Source organism: Neofelis nebulosa, chromosome 3 (assembly GCF_028018385.1).
Source record: "Neofelis nebulosa isolate mNeoNeb1 chromosome 3, mNeoNeb1.pri, whole genome shotgun sequence".
NCBI classification, from domain to species: Eukaryota; Metazoa; Chordata; class Mammalia; order Carnivora; family Felidae; genus Neofelis; species Neofelis nebulosa.
The window spans coordinates 82,157,984-82,182,258 of NC_080784.1; the positions used below are offsets into that span (position 1 = coordinate 82,157,984).

The following is a 24,275-nucleotide window of genomic DNA, read 5'->3' on the forward strand; positions in this document are numbered from 1 at the left end:
AACTTACTCAATTTACCAAAATAATTTAATAAAGACATGTTATATTGGGGCGCCTGGGTGGCTCAGTCGGTTGAGCGTCCGACTTCGGCTCAGGTCATGATCTTGCGGTCTGTGAGTTTGAGCCCCGCGTCGGGCTCTGTGCTGACAGCTCGGAGCCTGGAGCCTGCTTCGGATTCTGTGTCTCCCCCTCTCTCTGCCCCTCCCCTGCCCATGCTCTGTCAAAAATAAATAAACATTAAAAAATTTTTTTTAAAAAGACATGTTATACAACATATAAAATAACAGGTATTAGGTAAAATTGGATAGATACTAAAAGCAATATAGTATCTAAAAATATGTGATATAAAGAAAGTCTACTCAGTATTAAAAAAACACTTATATGAACTTTTTTCCAGCTAGTCTTGTTTTAATTATCCATCAAAGTAATTGCGCCAAGGTATACACTTTACAGATAGGACTCATGAGTTAAAAATGAAAACATTACCGTGCAGGGCATTCAGTTTGCATAAGTATTCATTCATTCATTCATCATTTGATTCAGTAATATTTATTGAGGGTCTGCTATAAGCCAGGTGCTGTTCTAGGCACTGAGGACATGATCTTGTACCAGTTAGGTAAAATTCTTGTTGTAATAGAGCATTATAGACAGGAAATGGGTATTTAAGTCGTTTCTAGCAAAAACAATAATAACAAATGAAATGCTACATTTAAAAATCAGTGAATCCTTTCAGGTATGGCTTCTAGAAGGTAGGAGAGAGGAATCATATCCTAAGAGTCTTTTGTTACGTTAATGAGGTAACTTTTGGAAAGCCCCCAGCTCACCTAAGGATAAGGCTTGTTGCCAGGGGAACCAAACAGCTGATTAAAGGATTGGAATTTTTGGTTCTGCTTCCACACCTCTAGGGAGGAGAAAGGGGCCGGAGATAGAGTTCAATCAGCAACTGCCAATGATTTAATCAATCATACCTCTTAAATGGAGCCTCCGTAAAACCCCTAGGACCGGTTCGGAGAGCTTCCGTGTTGGTGAACATGTGGAGGTGCTGAGAGTGTGCCACACCTGGAGAGAGCTGGGAAGCCCCGTGCCCTTTCCCCATACCTTGCTCTGTGCACCTCTTTCATCTGCCTGTTCCTGTATAGCCTTTTCATAATAAAGTGGCAATGGAGTGAATAAAACCGTTTCCTGAGTTCTGTGAGCTGCTCTAGCAAAGTAATCAAACTCGAGGATACGGTGTGGGAACCTCCAATTTATAGCCAGTGCGTCAGAAGCACAGGTGACAACCTGGCCTTTGTGATTAACATCTGAAATGGGAACGGTCTTGTGGGACTGAATCCTTAACCTGTGGGATCTGACACTAGCTTAAGGTAGAAAGTAGCAGATTTGAGTTGAATTGTAGGGCACCTAACTGGTATCAGAGAATTGCTTGATGGTATGGGGGGAAAAAAAGTTAAAAGAATTATACATAATTTTGAAGCTTGATTTTTCACTTTAAATATCTTAGCCAGCTTTCATATTGGTATATGCAGATCATCTTTTTTTTTTTTTTTTTTTAATTTAAAGAAGTTAACATATAGTGTAATAATGGTTTCAGGAGTAGAATTTAGTGATTCATCACTTACATATAACACCCAGTGCTCATCCCAGCAAGTGCCCTCCTCAATGCCCATCACCCATGTAGCTCATCTCCCCAGCCAGCACCCCTCCAGCAACCCTCAGTTTGTTCTCTGTATTTAAAGTTCTCATCTGGTTTTCTTCCCTCTCTGTTTTTATCTTATTTTTCCTTCCCTTCCCCTAGGTTCATCTGTTTTGTTTCTTATTCCACATATGAGTGAAATCATATGGTATTTGTCTTTCTCTGACTTATTTCACTTAGCATAATACACTCTAGCTCCATCCATGTTGCAAATGGCAAGCTTTCATTCTTTTTGATTGCCGAGTAATATTCCCTTGTATATATACACCACATCTTCTTTATCCATTCATCAGTCGATGGACATTTGGGCTCTTTCCATACTTTGGCTATTGTTGATAGTGCTGCTATAAACATTAGGGTGCATGTGCCCCTTTGAATCAGCATTTTTGTATCCTTTGAGTAAATACCTTGTAGTGCAATTGCTGGGTCATAGGGTAGTACTATTTTTAATTTTTTGAGGAATCTCCATAGTGTTCTCCAGAGTGGCTGCGCCACTTTGCATTCCCACCAATAGTGCAAAAGAGTTCCCCTTTCTCCGCATCCTCGCCAACATCTGTTGTTTCCTGAGTTGTTAATTTTGCCATTCTGACAGGTGTGAGGTAATATCTCATTGTGGTTTTGATTCGTATTTCCCTGGTGATGTATGATGTTGAGCATCTTTTCATGTGTCTATTAGCCATCTGGATGTCTTCTTTGGAAAAATGTCTATCCATGTCTGTTCATTTCTTCACTGGATTATTTGGTTTTTGGGTGTTGAGTTTGATATGTTCTTTACAGGTTTTGGATACTAACCCTTTGTCTGATGTCATTTGCAAATATCTTCTCCCATTCCGTCTGTTGCCTTTTAGTTTTGCTGATTGTTTCCTTCACTGTGCAGAAGCTTTTTATTTTGATGAGGTCCCAGTAGTTCATTTTTGCTTTTGTCTCCCTTGCCTTTAGACATGTCTAGTAAGAAGTTTCTGCAGCTGAGGTCAACGAGGTTGTGGCCTGTTGTTTCCTCTAGGATTCTGATGGTTTCCTGTCTTACATTTAGGTCTTTCATCCATTTTGACTTTATTTTTTGCATATGGTGTAAGAAAGTGCATGTCAATGTCCAGTTTCCCAACACCATTTGCTGAAGAGACTGTCTTTTCCTCATTGGATATTCTTTCCTGCTTTGTTGAAGTGTGATGGCTACAGAGTATTCCTTGGTAATTCTAGATTTTATTTCACTAACTCTATTGTTACATAGCAGTAGTAAATTTTAAAACATTGTTTATTTAAGCATATTTATGTAACTGTATATAACTGGATCATAATAGGGAGGCTAAAGGAAATAAAACAAGATATTGTGAAAGAGATACTTGTATTGGGTTGAGACTGAAGTCTTGATCTGTCATTGCTTTTGCTTGGCTTGGAGCCAGGTGTCAGATCCAGTCTTCTGCCAATCCTTGTATTCTGCCAAACATATAGGAAAACTTAGCAGAAGAGGTAGACTTTAGACATTTCTGGAAATCTTACTTATTTCAGCAATTCAGCAGATAAACATGTAGGTGCTTAAGATGAGCTTCATCAGATTCCTTCCTCAGAAGACTCTAGTTTCTAGGAAGGCCAGGAGGCATGTAAATAGATAGGTTATTTCAATGGTGTAACAATTGCCATGGCAGAGGTATGCTCGGGATGTTGTGGCAGCAGGTGTGGAGACACTCAGTCCACTTAGAAGTGAGGATATATGTGTGTTGGAGGAGGTGATTGAAAGCTGCTTGGAAGGAGTTGCTAATATAAGTGGGAGTTACCTAGGTGGAGGAAGAGGGAAGGGCATTCTAGGCCAGGGAGCAAGGTGGTAAGAAACAGCACAATGAGTTTGAGGAATCACAAGTGGTTTAGTATTGTCGGGATATAAAATTGGAGGCAAGAAATAAGATGGACAGAGACCTATTCATGGAAGACCTTGTACATCGTGCTGAAGAGCTGGAAATTCCTCCTTAAGTCTAAAGACATACATGCCTTTTATGTATGAGTGAAACACTCTCTAAATATTTATCATCACTCTTTGGGACTCTGGAAAACATAATTCCTTTATATGCTGCAAGAGTAGAATTAAGTCAACTATTAGGTTGATTATTTGTCACTATTGAGCTCAAGATCCTTGGTTCAGTGTCCAATTTCACATGGTTCTTGAGATACCCAGAATGCAGAGTATTCCTTGGATCACAAATTAGCTGTTTCACAAATGAATGCCAGAGCTCATTGCATGGGAGCACCAAGTGACAGGATAGGTGGGTTCAAATGCATCAGCACCAGCACCAGCAGAAGAACAACTAAGAAGTTGGCTTGCAGCATCTTCGGGTGCCTAAGACAGCACGTCACTGTCATCGCCATTATTTTATAAAATGCCAATCCACATACAATATATTGCTTGTGTTTGGGTTAAAAAAAGAGAATTGGTTGGAGTGGGAAAATGGTAATTTGATCTGATGACTGGTAGTTGACTTATTTTACTTTGACTTCTGAGTCTTTTTACTTCTAACAATCCATGTGTTTTTGTTTGTTTGTTTTTGATTTTTTTGTTTGCTTGTTTTTAAATACTAGCCAAAACCATTAGTTACCTTGAATAAGGTTGGTGAACACGAAAGAAACACATTTGGAAGAAAGAAGCTCAAAGCAGAATACCTCATTCCTTTACTAAAGAGATCAATCCATTTTAAGCACAAAATAGGGTCTAGAAATAAACGGTGGTTGTGGGGAAGGTGCATTTCTTTTGTAGGAAGGAAGGCAGTGTTTCCAGTTGATCTCACTACGACTCATTTATTTATATAGTTTTACTTATTTTTCTCCACACATACAAGTTTCTCCTGAATCATCCATAATGGAATTCCAGGAAGATGGGTTAAATATGTTGCCATAGTTTACAATTGTCATCTGTAATGTTTTATTTAGCCCAAGTTTTTTTTTCCACTACTCCCTGTACAACACGGAACACCATATGCCATTGTCCCTGTCAGGAAGCAAAGGTTTCCTTGGTCTGTGTCTGTGCCTATGTTTATGCCACAGAGGAGCTCTGGTCCAGTGCCATCTTTTATTGATAGGGCCAGCAAAGAAGAAATCTAATGAAATTATCAAAGCTTTGAATTAATTATGAACTCGAATAGGAGAGCTAAGCTCTCTGGAGCCAGGGATCTCATTACCCATGCACTCTCATTGCATCTTCTTCTGGAGCAGAAGGCATTTTCAGCTACAGCTCTTAGCCTGGCTTTGGACTTTATTCAAACTTGCTAAACTGACATCCTTTTCTTACTACGACGTGGCTGCTAATGTCCATGATGATTAATTTAATTCTGCTCTTGATCTACAGGAGATGTCAATAGGTTTTCTCTACCCTTCCTTTTGCCTTTTATTATTTTTTCTTTCTCTCTCCTTTTTCCCCCATCAGATTGGATGTTATACAAGTTTTTATCCTTTTTGGGTAATGTGAGAAGCTTTCAGGATTCAGGTGTAGCTTCATGGAATATAGTGATTGATTTAAAGTTAAGAACTGTATCACATCTACTATGTAATCCCTGGATGTTTAGGTAAGCGCAAAGTCAAATGTTTCTTCTTTGAATTTTGAACACCAAGTGGAAGTTTTTCTTGCTTGTTTCTCCTTTAGCATTAATGGTACATCGTCTTGGCAGCATTGTTCACATTCTAATGTGTGTTGTATGGGAACAACAGATCTCACTTGGTGGGTGTAGCTCGTAAGACATATGCTCCCTGATGCAGAGTAGTTAATGTTTGCTTTACAATTCTGGTTTTTCTTTGCCCGGTAACATGAAAAAAAATTTTTTTAACAAATATATCAACCTCTGTTTTAGGTCAACTAACAAAACCAATAACAAGATTTCAGTTTACTATTGGTGATGATTCTTTGGTAGTGTCATATAGGTTCAAAACATCTCCTGACAAGTCTTTTCTGCTTGCTTTTGAGACCCATTATTTATGAATTCCTAAGCTGCAGCTCATCTATCGTAGTAAAGTACAGGCCACTGGCAATTTTTGTAAGCAGTGACTAACTTTGCTTTATAGAGTCAATGTTTTAGGGTTTTGAATAGTGGGGGATGGGAGAATGATAATCTTTGCTTTTCTTTTTCCTATTTACTTTCAGTGAGTTTTTCCCCCTATTTATTTTCTTTATAGGCAGCTGCAATATTTAATTCAGCCTTTGGAAGTTTTTTGGTAAGTAAATATGGTTTAACTTGTCTATAATAACTTTTGTTGTGATGTTGTTTATATGAAAGATTTAGTGAAAATTGGGACTTTTTTTACTATTGGATTAAATATAAAAGTTTTTGAATCTTTTTATGTGCCGTTAACCATACCCTGAAGAAATTAGTTAATAAGTAAAGGAAATGTTCTCTTACATTATAATTTGGAGGCTTGGGTTTAATATTCCATTTAATGGATTCAAGAATCAATTAAAACACTGTGTATCTCCTTATAGAAGTTATGTCAATATATTGATCATTTAATGAGGTCTTTTAGATTATTATTATTTTGTATCATGGGACTAAGGATTTTGAAAAGGAAACATGACCCAGCTGGTCAGAAAGGGAATGCTAATTTACTTGTTGACATGTCATTTATTTTGTTCATTTCACTGTCAAAGAAGCTACTGTCATGGATACTTCTGAGAAATCTGTGTGAAAAAAATTTGAAATGAGGAAATAATTAATGAGTAATTTGGAGGAAAATGCAATATTTTTTTGACATGTGAACTATAAATGGTATAAAGGTTGGAAAATAGTTCAGTGTTCATAAGTAGAGCTAATAGAATTCTAAGGACGATTCTGTTGTAGCGTTTTCAATCGTTTTTTAAATAATGATATAACAAAGACTTGGTTTGTTTTATGAAAGAATGAGAAAGAAACTGAGTTTTCTGTTAATTACTTTTATTTATGCCCTCCCTAAAACTTTGCCAAATTCATGAAAATAAATTAGAATATTGTGTTTTTAGGTCCATAGTTCATGAACAGATATGAAGTACAGTGATTTGCAAATAATTGAGAATAAAATCAGTAGGGTATAAAATAGTTCACGAGTCTAGGCAAAATATCAGTTACTTCTGTTTAAAATGCTCTTTATGTCACTACTGTATGCATCTGAATGTAGCTGGAGCTTTTAAACGTGTTGTTACATGATGTTAATTCTATGTAGTGCTACACAGCTTTGAAGGTCCCAATGTTCTAGAGCTTTAAATGATGTAGCTTCTGCAAAATTTATGCTTAGAGTAGACCTTATTTTTAAAGAGGTAGTAATGTTATTTCTGATGTCGTATTATTGGGTTTTAGAAGAGAGTTAATAGTGTCTATTTAATGGAAATGAGCTCTTGAGCTACTTGTTCCAGACTCAGTAGTATTTTGTTAAATCGTTTTTTTTCATCTAAGTATTATTTTTCATTATTTGTCACAATTGACAAAATAATATCTGTAAAATATGATCTTGCTGGAAGCCAGATTTTTTATATAGTTTGGAATCATATACATCCACTACCAAAGCATGACTTCTAAGCTGAATCTCTTACTCTTTAAACATCTACAGTAATTGAGAAAATAAGTTTGAGGCAATTGTCTAAGTAACTAAAATACTTAAATACACCGTCCCTTAGTTGGAGGACAAGCTCACTAAGTATAGTTTTGAGTTTTGCACTGATTGTGTGAACAGTGAACATATCGGAATATGTGTTCTCCCAGGCCTGATTATTTGATAAGGTCCAGGAAAGTAATACCTGTTCTAGGGACTCTTTAGGATCTTTATTCTACTCTTGCACTTCTAAGAAGTTGTGCATTCTCACTTGTTAGTCTTCTGCTCTTTTTCCTCTTTTTTTATTTTAATTCAACTAATCAAAAGTACTTAGTGATCTCCTACTACACAGAGATGGTTTTCTAATAGCCGTGGAGGGTGCAAGATACATGATGTGGGTCCCACTGTGTTGTGGATATGACTCACAGAAAAATACAATGTAAAAGTTAACAGGTCAAACCAAAGATGTTACTAGATGATGTAGGACTGTGAAATGGCACAGGCCATAGGCACTCTGAATTGGAAAGTCAGACAGAAGCCATTTTGCTGAGTTGGTCCTTGAAGTATGGTAGGATTTAGCTAGTAGAGAAGAAAGGAGAACTGGCATGAGTGATGGCAGAGAGGCAGAAGTGTCTTTTTCCATATTTCCTTCCCCCTCTGTTACCCGCTTTTTGAAAAATGTTTATTTTTTATTTTTGAGAGACAGAGATAGAGAGGGAGCAGGGGAGGGGCAGAGAGAAAGGGAGACACAATCCCAAGCAGGCTCCGCGCTGTCAGCGCAGAGCCTGATGCAGGGCTCCAGCTCACGAATCATGAGATCATGACGTGAGCCAAAACCAAGAGTCATTTGCTTAACCGACTGAGCCACCCAGGAGCCCCTGTTACCCCCTTTCTTTCTCAAAGTTAAAAGTTACCAGAAAGGGTTTGAGAATGCAAATTATGACTGGAGATATTTTGTTCCAGTGTTATAAGAAATAATAATTCTATTTCTTCCCCCCCCCCCCGTAGTTACAATTATGGATTACGAACTATGGATTATGAACAAATTGGATTATGAACTATGTATGAGTCTGGACTAAATCCATTAGAATTAGTTTCAGATTATTTAACAGAAAAAATAATAATTGTGGCATACAGGATAGAAGTTTATATTTCTACTATGTAAAATCTGGAAGGAGGCTGTCCAAGTGTTGCATGGTGGCTTCATGGTCTCATTGTGGATGGATATACCTATCTTTCTCCTCCATCCTCCACAGCCTGCACTTTCCTTCCTCAAGCTTACCTCATGGTCCAAGACAGCTGCTGGAGCTCCAGCCAAAAAAGATACCTGGTTAGTAAAGTCTTTATCCTGGGAAAGCACAGAGCTCTCCTAAAATCTAAGTTTGCTTTGTTTAATTTGCATTCCTAGAATTCCAACATCATACTTGCAGTCATATCTTATTGCAGAACTTACTCAAGCAATCCTACTTAGCCACTGGAGAGGTTGGGACATGTGGCAGGTTGCTAAGAGCTAAAAATTGGATTTCTGTTACTAAGAAAGAAGAGAATAAGTATTAAAAGGGAGCTAGCACTTTCTTCATGTGAGCAGTGTACAGCAATTGCCAAGAGGTCAGAAAAGATTAATCTCAGTTGAATGATATGAGAAGGCTTCAGGGAGAAGTTGGTGTTTGATTTGGGCTTGGGAAAAGGACTTATTTTAGAGGAAGGAAATTCTGAATTGTAACCTTCATGTTTTAGTTTGTTATTCTTTTTTTTTTTCATTTTTCACTTAATTTACTTAAAAATTTTATCGAGTTTTTTTTTTTTTAATTCTTGTATAGTTAACATACTTATATATTATTTTCTGGCCTACACTATGCTGTTGTATTATTTTCAGGCTTACGATATAGTGATTCAACAATTCTGTACATCACCCGGTGCTCATTACAAGTACCCTCCTTAATCCCCATCACCTATTTAACCTATCTCCCCACCCACCACACCTCTGGTAACCATCAGTTTGTTCTTTATAATTAAGAATCTGTTTCTTGGTTTGTCTCTCTTTTTTTTTTTTTTTCCCTTTGCTCGTTTGTTTTGTTTCTTCAATTCCAAATGTGAATGAAATAATATGGTATTTGTCTTTCTGTGACCGACTTATTTCACTTAGCATAATAATCTCTAGCTCCATCCATGTTGTTGCAGATGGTGGGATTTCATGCTTTTTAACGGCTGAATAATATTCCGTTGTAGATCGGTCAATCGATCGATCTATCACCTCTTCTTTATCCACTCATCTGTCAATGGATACTTGGGCTGCTTCCATAATTTGGCTATTATAAATGATGCTGCTATAAACATAGGGGTGTGTGTATCTCTTTGAATTAATGTTTTTTTATTCTTTAGGTAAATACCCAGTAGCGTGATTACTGGATTGTACAGTAGTTCTATTTTTAAATTTTTTTTTTCAACATTTTTTATTTATTTTTGGGACAGAGAGAGACAGAGCATGAACGGGGGAGGGGCAGAGAGAGAGGGAGACACAGAATCGGAAACAGGCTCCAGGCTCCGAGCCATCAGCCCAGAGCCTGACGCGGGGCTCGAACTCACGGACCGCGAGATCGTCACCTGGCTGAAGTCGGACGCTTAACCGACTGCGCCACCCAGGCGCCCCAGTAGTTCTATTTTTAACCTTGTGAGGAAAGTCCATACTGTTCTCCACAGTGGCTGCACTAGGTTGCATTCCCACCAACAGCTTACAAACCTTCCTGTTTCTCCACATCCTCACCAACACTTGTTTCTTATTTCGTAATTCGTAAAGGGTAGTACTTGTTACAGTGTTTTTGGAATTCTCTTTATAAATGAAAAATATTCACTTACTCTTAAAATTTAGGAGGAGGGGTAGTACTATGGTTTCTGGAATCAGAATGGCTTAAATCTTCATTTGACTGAATCACTAGCCTAATCACATAACCTTCCTTATATATAAAATGGAGTAGATAGTACCTAAACTATACAGTTGTGGTGAGCATTAAATGGGATAATGTATATAAAATATTTGTATGATCTAAGTTTTTTCCAAGCTCATCCATGAATTTTTTTTTTTTTTTTTGGCATGGCCATGGACATCCATAAAATGAAGAATTGGTTATCTCTGACTAATGATTGTTCTCTGATTATTCTCTAGTTATAAGTGACCATTTCTTTTGTAGTTACGTAAATAGAATCTAAAAAGGGCATTTACTTCAGATTCCATTAAAACTTTGAATGAAAGCCTTTTTTTTAGATGAATTTTTGAAGAAAGAACTCTGAGGGCATTTTTGTTGATTTTTAGACATCTGGGTATACCACATAAAATACTGTACATATTTATAGCTAGTTTAATAATGTCCCAGGTCTAATTAAAACACAGTGTTTTTAAGAACTAATTGTTACAGAAAACTGTGTTTTGTTTTTTTCTAATGTAGCTAGGCTGGTAATAACCAATGATAGATGAATTCAATTTACATAAATTTCAGACCAAGAGCATATTTTAAAATCATGCCACAGAGGATTGCTTTAAGTTAAGAAGTTAATGTCATTATCTCCTCCTCTCATTTAAATTGTTCTGTTTACAATAATTGTGAGGTATAATAACTGTTTTAAGTTTTCTCAGTTGATGAGATTTTAATAAAATTTGATAGCCACCTCTCTGAATAACTAAATTGTTGTAAAAAGAATATATATATATATATATATATATATATATATATATGTATATGTATATATATATTTTTGCTGTATAACATCAGGCATTTCAAGTTCAACCATCTCATGTGCTGCTTCCTCATCAAAAGAAAGATTAAAAAATAGATATTGGCAACTTTTAAAACAATTGCAATTGAAAAATCCTCTCTTTAGTTTAAAAAGATTTAACTGTGTTGAAAAAAATCTGATCACATGATTTGTTTTGGCATTTTTGGTTTGGGGGCTAAATTGAATGGTTCCATGTCTTCAAGAATTATAGGTTAAAGTTTGACAGGAAAAGGTAGAGCTTTTGCCTTTCAGACTCCTCAGCCTATTTTATTATTTTTGGTAACTCTTGAGGGAGTTTGGTAATTCCTGAGGAAACCTTGGTGAGTGACAAAGCTGATCATGCCAAATTGAGTTTCTAATAACTGTGTTATATGACATCATAGCAATTCATAAATGTAAGGATTCTGAAACATTAGCAAAGAGTTATAAGCAAAATTAAATCATCTTTGTGAATGTATAACACCAAATCTAAAAAATATGTAAGAGTTATTATTTACTCTCTAAATCTCTTCATTTAAAGTATAAAGAAATGGGTTGATTTTATGTAATTCTTTTAAAATAATTCTTTTAAAGTAATTCTGCTCATTACGGGAATGAGCAGAAGCTATTCTAAAACAAATAGGGGTTAAAAGGAACTCCTTGCCTTAAGCTGAATAACTAGTCAGAATACATTTTTCTTCCCTTACTCTATTGTTGTTCTGCCTTCCCTCTCAGCTTTGGCTGAGTCTGCCATTACTACCCAGCTTTGTAGTAAGATTTGAATAGTTAAATGATACTCTTAAAGTTCCTTGAAGAAAGGAAATTCCAAACACAAATGACATGTTTTAATAACTCAGGATATGTGTTTACCACCTGTTTTATTCTTGCTTTCTTATACAAAAATGTAGTAAGCCACACTTAGCCTGGTCAGAGAGGAAGCACATTTACTTTGTTATTCATTGATTGCTTTTTAAAAATCAGAGCAAGAATCTCAAATATTAATGAAGAGGGTTAAGGGTTGTAACCAGAGAAGACTCAACTGTTACATTAGCTTTCCTTTCGCCTAAATCTAGAATGTCAATTTCTAGTTTTGTTTATGTTTGTGGAATACTCATTTTGTGTAACACTGGAAACTACGCTGATTTTTTTTTTTCTTTGTTTGCTTAAAATCCTGACCAACCCAAATTACTCAGTTGTGATTTTGGTTTTCCCCCAAAAGTTCATGACTTTTTTATAAAACAGGCTTTTATTTTCATTGAGCTTACATTCCAGAGCAGACAATTAAACACTTTTCAGTACCACCTTATAGAATGTTATTTCAAGTTCGTTCCTTACTGCTAAGGACTTGATAAAACTAGAATTTAAAATAACCTATTTTGGGTTTTAAAATACCTTATGAACTCTGTTCAGACAATGGGAAGCAGGTTTCTCCCTTGATAAAATGGAGCCCATCGTTATGCTATATATTTCATTGAATCACCTTTTTGGGCAAATGAATGTTATAAAAGCTGAATTGCTGAGAACAGACTACTTATTCTTTAAAAAGATGCAGTTGGGTTATTTATTAGTATGGGACAAAATAGGAAGGTAGGGTATAAAATTAACACACATATACTCAGAGTCCATTATTCAAGGCACTCTCCTAGACACTGAAGCAAATATGTGAAGAAAATGACAATAAAAGATTTTAAAAAGAGGGAAGACAAGAACTGCCTTCAAAGCAATGTCTTCCAAATTTCAGGCACTTTTTATGACCTTTGCCGTGTCAACATGTTATTTGTATTATGTTAAAACCCACTTAAAGTTTTTTTTTTTTTTTGAGTTCTTTCTACATCTAAAGTGGGGCTCGCTCGAACCCACAACTCCAAGATTGAGAGTTGCACACCCCGCTGACTGAGCCAGACTGGGGCGTCTAAAACTCACTTTTAAAATTTAACTTTTTTAAAAAGTAAAACTTGGGGCACCTGGATGGCTCAGTTGGTTAAGCATTCCACTTTGGCTTGGATCATGATCTTATGGGCTTGTGGTTCGAGGGCTCGGGCTTTGTGCTGACAGCTCAGAGCCTGGAGCCTGCTTTGGATTCTGTGTCTCCCTCTCTCTCTCTGTCCCTCCCCCGCTCTCGCTCTGTCTCTATCTCTCAAAAATAAATATTTTTTAAAAAGTGAAACTTGACATCAACACATAAAACAATTTTGTCATGAATAGAAGGTCACTGAAATTAAATCAAATGGAAAAAAAAAAACTATTGTTAATTGGTAGCTAAACTGCTGCCTTCATAAGTCTCTGAGCTCATAGCCTGTCCTCTTTTTGATAATAAAGTAAAATTAGTACTGGTCCCAAACCCAAAACAGCCTCTTCCTGCAATCCAAAAGATTGAAAAGAGTTTTTGAAAAGAGAGAAGGTCTCGTCACTACTTCTTTGCTCATGTGTCCTTTATGTCATCTTGCTTTGACTTCCACTTTGCTCAGCACTGTTCTCTCTAAAGTCATCTCTTAGTCATTTCATCAGAGGTGAATTAGAACCATCTGGGGAGGTCAAAAGAAGAAAGGTCCTAACCAGGGAGTCTAGCAACCTGAACATGTTATTGTTTCTTTGTCAGAGTTCTTTCCCATGTAACATTTGTCCAGAAGAGTGGTATGCATGTGAGCCAAACATGTTTGCAGAGGTAAATAAGTTATGATGCTGGCAAGGAGAACCCTGCTGTAGCTACATTTGGGTTTGTTTCTAAAGCAGACTAGTGTTTGAAGTGCTGTGATTAAAAATGGTCTTTGTTACTTAATAAAAATGTATAGAAACCTTACTCTGTTTAAGCTCTGTCTGTGTCATCTGACAGGACTTGTGTGGCAAGTAAATGCATTAGTCACAGTGACCATTTTTCTTGCAAATTTGTGACATAGATTTAATTATAGGAATGACCAGCAACTTACAAATCTAATTTTGGTGGAGGCTGAGGCAACTTTTTTTTTTATTTTAATAATGATGGATTTTTTTTTTAAAGCAATGATTTCATTACTATTTAAAGAAATCTACTGGTGTAGAACCAGCCAATTGACTGAAGTTATTTTATTACCCTTTAACAAATGCCATGTAGTTTCATTTCTATTTTTATTAATTTTTAAAATACCATTCTGGAAAATACTTGCTGTTATACCCAGTTAGATAAAGATAAATAAATGTAAATGGGGGGAGGGCAGGATATGGTCTCCTAAGAAACATGATCCTAGTGGTTAGGTTGGTTAAAATGACTACATTTCCTTAATGTGAATCCAGCCAACTACAGAACTGCTGAGTTTATGACCATTAGTAGGAGATACCCATAATTAGTAATGATAATGTGGGAGATAGTTCTCATTCCTCCACACCAGAAGCTTACTTGATTACTCTATTTATTAAGCTAATATTTGGGGGATCTGGGGATAATAATGTGGTGAGCCAAACGAGGTTTCTTCTATCTTTGTCTGTATTATAGATTCTCAAGGTGAGAATGTCAAATCCCATGGCAGGCAGGGGAGAGGGAAAATTAATAATTTTCCATTATTAATATACCTCATTGGTTCAAGACCCCACTGCCATTCCAAAATAAATTGGGACATATGGAAAGAAGCAGGAGGGCATCTGAGGTTGCATGAACTATATCAACTTTTGGATTCTACCAACCAAAAAGAATGTTTCGTTTGATTACTGATCTTTATGATGAAAGCAATGCTAGACACCTAAATTCCATTGAGGATTTAGGTTTTTGAGTGAACATTTAGTACTTCTCAAAAATAATCGTCTGTGTTATTGGAAATGGCAGATTGTAGTTTGAAATAAAAAAAAAATGAGACATCAGCTTTTTTAGCTCTAATTCACTTCATGTCACTGTTTGACCTTATATCAGTTTTATTTAATGAAACATTTGTGGACTTCCTACTATGTGCTAGGCTCTGGGTGAGGTTCTAGAACTCCAAAAGGAGAGTAAAACTTGCTGGATTTAAATGGCATTTCTCACAGTATAGTTCCCCAAACCGATTCTTAGTTGCCAACTGATGATTTGGACCCACAAAGTTTGGTGACCACTTCTTATAACTACAGAACGTCGGGTAAGGTAGTAGACGATCATCTTCAGTTATCACAAAACAAACAAAACCATTCCATTTTGATTACAGCTGTAAGGAACACTGGATTTTAAGTTTGTGTGTCTGCCAGCTTGGTTGTTTTTAAAAGCAGTTTTGTCAGAGACCAGATTCAATTTGTAACTACATCAAAAACTGACTTACAAAAGTATCTTACTATATGTATAACTTATTCTATTACATATAACATCGTGTTACATCATTGTGTTAAGAATTAACTTCATAAAAGCTACTACAGTGGTTATTATATGTTTATTATAGAACTTTTGAAAAATAGAGATAGAATCACCTAGATATAACTACTCTGAGCATTTTGGTGTATGTCCTATGTATTTTGTACATATAGTTAATAAAATTGGAATTGCATTATATAGACAATTTTATTTTCTACCTTTCCCCTTTAACAACATCTATACACATTTCCTCATATTCTTATTTCTACCTTGTTTACTTGATTTTGCTTTATATAATGAATAATAATAATATTCTTTTGGACAGGGTATGATATTTATTTAGTTGTTTCTCCATTGACAGTCATATGGGTTGTCTATATTCTTCTACTATTATTTAAAAAAAAAGCTTCCACAATATTTTTGTGCATAAATATTTGTGATTCTCCCTTTTAATTATCCATCTTAGGAGGACTCCCTAAGAGAACAAAAACTGAGTAAAATGCTACAAACTTTTAAAGGATTCTTGATGTTGCTAAGTTGCCATCCAGAAATATTAAAAAAAAATTATCATCCGAATATGTAGACGTTCAGAAATACTCATTTTTCTTTATCATCACCAACTCTAATTATTACTTTTTAAAAGTTTTAGCAAACCCTTGTTTTACTTTAATTATAACTTTTTGAGAAGTTGATGTTTTATTATCTGTTTATTGGCCATTTGAGATCCTTCTGTTGTCAATTATTCATATACTTTACTTATGTTTCTTTTGGGATGCCTATTTTGGTTTCAAAACAGTGTTTTTATATTGAGGATATGAATACTCTATTTCACATATTGCAAATATTTTTACTTGTTTGTCTTGCACCTTTTTTAAAAAAAATATTTATTTTGAGAGAGAGAGAGAGAGCACAAGCGGGGGAGGGGCAGAGAGAGAGGGAGAGAGAGAGAGAGAGAGAGAGAGAGAGAGAGAGAGAGAAATCCAAGCAGGCTCTGTGCTGTCAGGGCAGAGCCCGACACAGGGCTTGAGCTCACAAACTGAGATCATGACCTGAGCCAAAATCGAATTGGATGCTTAACCGACTGAGCCACTCAGGAGCCACTGTGTTGAACCTTTTAATTTATTTGTGTGGAAGGGTGAGAGGAGATGATTTTTAATTGACAGAAGTTTAAAATTTAAGTCAGATTTATTAAGATGTAATTTTTATACAGAAAAATCGACCCATTTTAGATGTACAGTTATGAGTTTTGACAAAATGTAACAGTCATGTAACTACCACCTCACTCAAGATAAAGAATATTGCCATCCCTCCCAAAAGTTCTTCTTGCCTCTTTGTAGTCAGTCGTCCCCTTCCCCATCTTCAGCCTTTGGCAATCACTGGATTTCTTTCTTGGCCCTATACTTTGCCTTTTCCAGAAGGTCCTATGAATGGAATCACACCATGTGTAGGCTTTTGATTCTGGCTTCTTTCACTTAGTATTTGTTTTTGTGATTCACCTTTGCTGTTGTGTGTGTCTATCGGTAGCTCACTCCTTTTTATTGCTGAATAGTATTGCACTATCAGTTTAGCAGTTGATGAACTTCATACAGTTTCCTGTGTTTGGCAATTATGAATAAAGCTGCTGTAAGTATTTGTGTGTAGGTTTTTGTGTAGATGTATATTTTCATTTCTTCTGGGGGAATACCTAGGTTTAGGATTGCTGAGTCACATGGTAAGTGTATGTTGGACATTGCAGAAAACCACCACACCATCATCCAGAGTGGTTGTACCATTCCTACCAGGAATGTCTGAGGAATTTAGCGCTGCACATCCTAGCCAGCCCAGGGTATTAGCAGTATTTTTTACTTTAGCCATTCTAATAGGTGTACAGTAATTTGTTATCATAGCTTTCATTTGTATTTTCCTGATAGCTAATGATGTTGGACATCTCTTTATGTACTTATTTGCCATCTGTATATCTGTTCAAATCTCTTGCCCATTTTTTATGGAGTTATTTTCTTATAATTCGATTGTGAATTTGTAAATATATTCTGGATAGCAGTCATTTAGGGGTATGTATTTGCAAGTGTTTTCTCCCAGTCTGTGGCTTGTCTTTCACTTTCTTTTTTTTCAACGATTTTTTTTTTTTTAATTTTTAATTTTTGGGACAGAGAGAGACAGAGCATGAACGGGGGAGGGTCAGAGAGAGAGGGAGACACAGAATTAGAATCAGGCTCCAGGCTCCGAGCCATCAGCCCAGAGCCTGACGTGGGGCTCGAACTCATGGACTGCGAGATCGTGACCTGGCTGAAGTCGGAGGCTTAACCGACTGCGCCACCCAGGCGCCCCTCACTTTCTTAATAGTATCTTTCAAAAAGCAGGAGTTTTAAATTTTGATAAAACTCAATTCATCTATTTTTTTTCTTTTATGGTTCATGGTTTCTGTGTCCTTTCTAAGAAATCCTTATTCAAACCAAAGTCACGAAGATTTTTCCCCGATGTTTTCTTCTAGATGTTTTAGAGGTTTTGTTTTTGCATTGAGGTCTTTGCTCCAGTTTGAGTTCATGTGTGTATATGGTGCCACGTATAAATTGGGATTCATTACTTTACATATGTTTGTAGAAGTTTAAAGTTTTCATGTCTGTCAAATGTATTCACCTTTCCCTTAATGGATTTTTTTTCATAGCCTTTATACTTATTAAGCCCTTTTCTAATCACAATGTCAGGTAAAATTTCACATGTATTTTCTTCCAGTTTTATAGACACAGTGTATATCTGATATATGTTAAAAAGCAAAGCCTGTTATATGAGAGTTCAGTAAATATGAGTAAGTTTGAAAGCACTTCACCTGATTATGGTGTCATTAGCTAAAGAAGTCAATTTATGTTGTTACTGTCCTTACTGGTTTTCTTTTTTTTCTTCGTAAGCCCAGCTTTGTAGTGTTACTTTCATATCTACATAGTGACATGTATGCTTGTCCCTGAAAATAATTAGATCAGTATTCATGACTGTTAAAAGTTATTTCTCCATCTTAGGATATTACACATGACATTAATACAGTTACTTAAGATTATTTGTTTGAAGTGTAAATGGGTATGTACATAGAAGAGTGAAAATTATAGAAACCTCTTATTGCGAGAGAGCCAAAGCATAAGAGCTGTTAAAAACTGAGAACAAACTGAGGGTTGAGGGGGGGTGGGAGGGAGGGAGGGTGGGTGATGGATATTGAGGAGGGCACCTTTTGGGATGAGCACTGGGTGTTGTATGGAAACCAATTTGACCATAAACTTCATATATTGAAAAAAAAAGAAACCTCTTATTGCTCTTTATCAATTAATCTGCAGATAGTCACAAAAATCGACAGTAAAATGTTTCTATTTGGAAGATTGCAGGTGAAATAGAGTTTTGAATAATAGGGGACTTTCCAAAAATAAGTGTAATTTAAAAAACCTGATCCATAGGACTTTAACTTTTATCATTGAACGGGCTCTACTGGTCAGGGGAGGACAATCTCAGGATGTGAACACAGTGTCTTGGAAATTAAAGTCAAAGCCTCACAGATCTCCATGAGATGAGCATTGATTCCGATTTTACACGTCCACTGACAGTTATACTATGAGTCTACGGTTAATATGTTTTCTTTCTCTTTTGACAGAACTACACTTAACTTCTTCTGGGTAGCTTTTTCTGTGATGTTTCTAATAAGTAATGTAATTAAGTTAAAAATGTCCACCATGTTTATAGTGCTGTTTGGTGTAGTGGCCAATATTTGTGGTTTAGTTTTCTTATCTTTCAGGCAATTGTCTTTTAAGTAGTTATTTTCTAAAATGTTCCTATTTTCATTTGAAAGCCTATGTTGTTACTCTTTTTATCCATTCATTTGGGAGAGATGATGTTTATTAACATTATTGTGCTTCTGGTAATTTCCAAAAGCCAAGATGATACCTTCTACCTTCTTTCTCACCACCACCCTATACGTTGTTGTGAGGTTAGCTGTCTTCACCTAACTACTTTCATATGTCAGCCCCATGCTCCAGTGCCTTCAGTGGCTCTTACTTGCTCACCGTCTTACTGGCCCTTCAGTGCTGATTCCTCCTGGTGCAGCCCATCCCCTCTCTCTCTGGCACCTTTCTTTCCTTCCCCTGTTCGCTATTGATTCACTCTTCTCCTCCCTCTCCTCTTGCCTCTTTGCTTACACTATTTCATCCTTTCCATATCATATCCATCTCTTCTTGAAAGACCATCTGCCCCTTGAAGACTGCCTCCAGCATTTTTTTTTTTAATGGTTGTTTAGCTCTTAGGAAGGCTTTCCATCAAGATTATAATTGGTTAGCATAATTACTTTAAAATTCTATTCTCTCCCACCTCTGGCAGTTCTTATCATCCTGTTCTTTTAATTTTTTTCCTAAAATATGTATCTTGTAATATATTACATATTTACTTATGTTTACTGTCTGTCTCCCTTTTTGGAAATGAAAGCAGGTATTGGTTTTGGTTGTTTGGGTTCATTTGGTTCACTGCTCTAGCCACGGCACATATAGTATCTGGCACATGGTAAGCACTCAAAAATTATTTGTTAAACGCATAAATAGAAATCATTCAATGAATGTTATTTTAACCTCTCTTCTTCTATCTAAGATTGTAAGATATCTTGTATATGATACACAGTTAAATGTATGTTAGTGATTACAATTAAATGTTGAATTCATTTGACAGAAATCCTGGTATCATTTTAATTCATTATCACATTTTTCTTACTTATGTTAAAATGATTTTCAATTGGAAGCTTTTAGTTTCAATAAAACATATGATACAGCCAAAATTTATATTGCTTTCTATTCGCTGTGTTGATTTAGAATGGGAGTGAAAACTCATTATTACATCTAAACTTGATATTGGGTAATTTGTAAGACTCTCTTCTTATGATAACTCTCTGTGAGTAGATAATGGCAGATTATCCCTATATAATTTGTTACCAATCCATATCTTGTTATCATTGAAATAATTGATTTTAAATGTCAGAAAGTTTTCCATGAAAGATTGCTACAAGTGTGATTACTACATATATAAAGAGCTGCAGATTTATAAAAAAGAGGATGTAATAAGTGATTGCCATTATATGGCATTGTAGAGAATTGTTGCACTCTTGGTATTAAGGAAAAGTATTTTATCATTAAAGTTTATATTTTAACAACTTGTAAAATATATAATTAAATTGACAAGTGAGAGCTGAATTACTAGACAATACTGAAAAATTGTACAGTATCCTAGAGGAGAGGTAAAAATTTAAGTCTGAAAAACAGGAAAACCAATCAATGGTGTATTAAAAAAAATGGATAAAATCCATATCTGAGAGTCATTAAAAGTACTTAGAAAATAGAAACTACCAAAAGAGAAAAAGAAAGAAAATAAGAAAGCCAAGGTGATAATGAGGAAGCAAATAACTTGAACTTGCAACACGATATGACAGCATATGAAAGCTAATGCAGTTCTTTCTTTAGAAGCATCGTGTTACAGCCCTCTGCATTTGGGGTTGGTAGGTGCAGAATTCAGAATATTGCTTTGACTTTGGTCTTATCTTGTCAGGGGTTAAAATTTGTTAAATGAGATATAGGAAATAGAGATGTGACTTGGGTTGGAGGAGGTTTGGAGAGTGATGTACCTCTATATAATGGAGAAAGAAGAGACAGAATTTTAAGATACTCCAGGAAGGGATGTATAGTTAATCAGACTCGATTTTTTACTGGGAAAGTTGGTCCCATTTTCTTATGATAACCCAAAAAGTACATTCATACCATCTGTATTTGTTATAGCAGCCTCATAAGTCATTTGGAGTTCCTGATAGATAACTGCTGAGATATACAGATTTGGAGAAGAACAGCTTTTGGTCTTTTCAGTAATTAAAATCAGGAAGAAGAAAGGTTGTTTCTTGTTTACAAAAAAAAAAAAAAGTAGATTGGCGTGTTACCTCTTTCTTTTCTTCGTTTACTTCTACTTCTTTAAACTGAAGAAGAAAAAATGAGTACAGATCATAAAAAACATTAGAGAAATATAAAGCCTTCCTGTCTTTTGCCCTTTAGTTGACAGGCATTTTCTCTCAAAATGGTTGAATCCTGATTCTGTATCATTAAATAAATGTCTGTATAGAATTTTAGATTCATATCTCATGTAGTTTCAAGCCAAACAGTTGTTGAAGTCAGAAGGTTAAATTTCCAGCTCTAAAAAAAAAATGAGTAAAAACTCTCACAAGTGGTTTTAAAAAAAGGTTTAAGTGTGTAACAGTAGAAAATCTCTACATTAGGAAGAATACTTCCTCTTGTAACAGAATGCTATTGTTCTTTTTCATGTGAATTTTCAAGATATATTTGAAAAGTAACACTGAGGTATCCCCAGGGAGCAATCTCAACAAACAACCCTTAATCTTGAAGCAAATCTTCCATCATGTCTGGCTTTTTTTTTTTTTTTTTGTTTTGTTTCAAATTCTACCAACCTGGTGCCATAATCATCACTGCAGATTTTCTCATGGCAAAATTATCATAAACTAATGAAACTCTCCAATAGCCTTCTGCATCTCTGTTAGTTTTTCTAGACATTGTTGACCTTCATTCATTTCTTTTTTTTTTTTTAACTTTTTTTTTTTTTAACGTTTATTTATGAGACAGAGAGAGACAGAGCATGAACGGGGGAGGGTCAGAGAGAGGGAGACACAGAATCTGAAACAGGCTCCAGGCTCTGAGCTGTCAGCACAGAGCCCGACGCGGGGCTGGAACCCACGGACCGCGAGATCATGACCTGAGCCGAAGTCGGCCGCTTAACCGACTGAGCCACCCAGGTGCCCCGACCTTCATTCATTTCTATATGGGAACTGTAAGTAGTGAATCATCTAAAATATATATTTTGGCACATGTTTTTAAGAATACAAGCAAATTAGAAGGGGAAGTTTTTCTCCTTAAAGAAGGAGAAGTTGGGTGCTACCCAATTCTTAAGGAAGTTTTCCATTCTCTGCTGGAAATTCCAAGATCTGAGATTTTTTTTTTTTTCTTGGCTTAAGTCTTTTCTTGGCATGATGTCTCTCCTAAGCAAAATCGTATCCAGTAATATTACTGTTTTTTTTTTTTCCTTTGTCTTTTTGAATCATCCATTGTTTAAGATACTAGGCTTCTGATTACCAGGAAGGCATATACTTTGTAAATTTTCTATGGTCCTGTTTCAGAAACTGATTCTGTGTCTCCATCTCACAGGGATGGACTCAATGTTGATCATATTCACAGATAATGATATATAAAGCAATCAAGAGTGGAAAAAATAATTATGAGAAACTTTTAGACAGCTGAGTTGATGCCTTCTGTCCTCATGATTAAATCCACATGAAAAGATATTTTGATAAGAATTTTATTTTGTAGGAATGCACTTAGAGGAAAGAGAGGTAGAGACGTAGTTCCCAAGTTTGATTCTGTCAGGCGGTTGTAAGTTAATGTGTCTGGCTCCACAACAAGGGTATGGTGCCCTTGGAAGCAGACAGATTTACCATTTGGACCAGAGATCTTCTTTCCTAGATGGTGTTTAGATAATGTGTTCTTAATGGTTTCTTTTAGGTATTTTCTCACTGGTTCCATTGCTAACTGGTTTGCCCTTTTATTGATCCGCCATAACTTAGAGTGAAGTCTTGCTGATGTTGAAACCATTCTAATGTTTTAAAGTGATTTTACATGTCTTTGTTTTAAAGGCATTTCCTTTATTGCCAAGTTCAGAGATAAGGGAGATACATTAGTATTTCCATTTTGTATTGTCTATATAGCTGAACTGACTGACATGGTAGCCACAAGCCACATGTGGCTATTTAAATTTTAAATTAATTTAAAAAAATAAAAAAATAAAATTTCATTAATTAAAATTAAATAAAATTAAACATTCAGTTCTTCAGCCACACTACTCACATTTCACATATTCAGTAACCACATGTGACTGCTAATTGCTGTATTAGTGCAGAATGTTGAACATTTTTATCATTGGAGAATGTTCTGTTAAACAGCACTGGAGAGATGTTTAATTGGCAAGCTATTTTGAAGTTATGTATTTTAATATAATTCAGTGCCTAATATTTTTGTGTGTGTTCATTGTTTTATATTTATTTGAAGTAATAGCCCAACTTACTATTCTAGTCGTCATCAGTGAGTTTGAAGTAGATCATATACATATATTCAGCTGGACAGGGATTTTATTGTTAAAGATACTAGTTACTTAAGTATCTAGCACTTGTGCGTTTTACTTAGGTAAAAGTTCTCATGAATTTCTTTTGCAGTTCCCGTCTAGTTACTAAGAGGACTATTTACTTTCGTGTATTATAAAAACTCCGGCGCACAGTGGAAACACTTTTTAATGGTTATATTATAATTTTCATAATTTTGACTCCTCATAATAGTGGATTTCTTGCTTTTTCCAACACCACGTTGTTTTAATAAATTAACATCACTCCTTCAGAAGTACTGACAGTGCCAGGAAAGTAAATGCAGCCTTATGTGTCTAAGAGCTGTCCTTCAGAAAATAGTATACTGTTATACTAGAAGTACCCGGAAGTCTGTTTGTTTTCAGAGCTGAATATGATTTTATTATTAACTTGCGTGCCTTCCTCTGCATTTAACAACTGTTCTCATGGGGCAGTTACAATTTTTTAATCTGCTTTAACCCCTTTCACATTTGAAAGATTATTTTCAATAAGAGGTCTTTCTTATATGGTAGTTTAACTAGGTCAGTGATTTTCTAACATTTGAATTTCACTCATCAGTAAATTTCAAAAGAAATTTTGGGGAGCGCCTAATGTCTTTAGTTTCTTATTTTGCCAAATAAGAACTACCATTTATTCTCGTCATCATTTTATGAAAGAATAGATGTTCAAATATGAAACCCAGAAGGGTGGATTTTATCATATTCATTTATCATTGAATAAATTTAACCTGATGATAGTTATACTACATTCTTCTAATTTTGCCTCATTTATTTCTTTGGAGTTTTGACTAGTCCCAAGCCCA

At 35.6% G+C, this 24,275-nt stretch overlaps 1 protein-coding gene across 5 annotated transcripts in view; it reads left to right on the forward strand.

Annotated features, from left to right (window-relative positions):
- SLC10A7 (solute carrier family 10 member 7) overlaps positions 1–24,275 on the forward strand; it is a 259,901-nt gene that overhangs the window by 70,950 nt on the left and 164,676 nt on the right. For 3 of the 5 annotated variants that reach the window (XM_058721237.1, XM_058721235.1, XM_058721233.1), the window contains exon 5: positions 5,847–5,885. The exons of the other annotated variants lie outside the window; for them this stretch is intronic. In XM_058721237.1, coding sequence (XP_058577220.1) covers positions 5,847–5,885 — 39 coding nt within the window. The remainder of the gene's footprint in view (positions 1–5,846; positions 5,886–24,275) is intronic. 5 annotated transcript variants of the gene reach the window in all.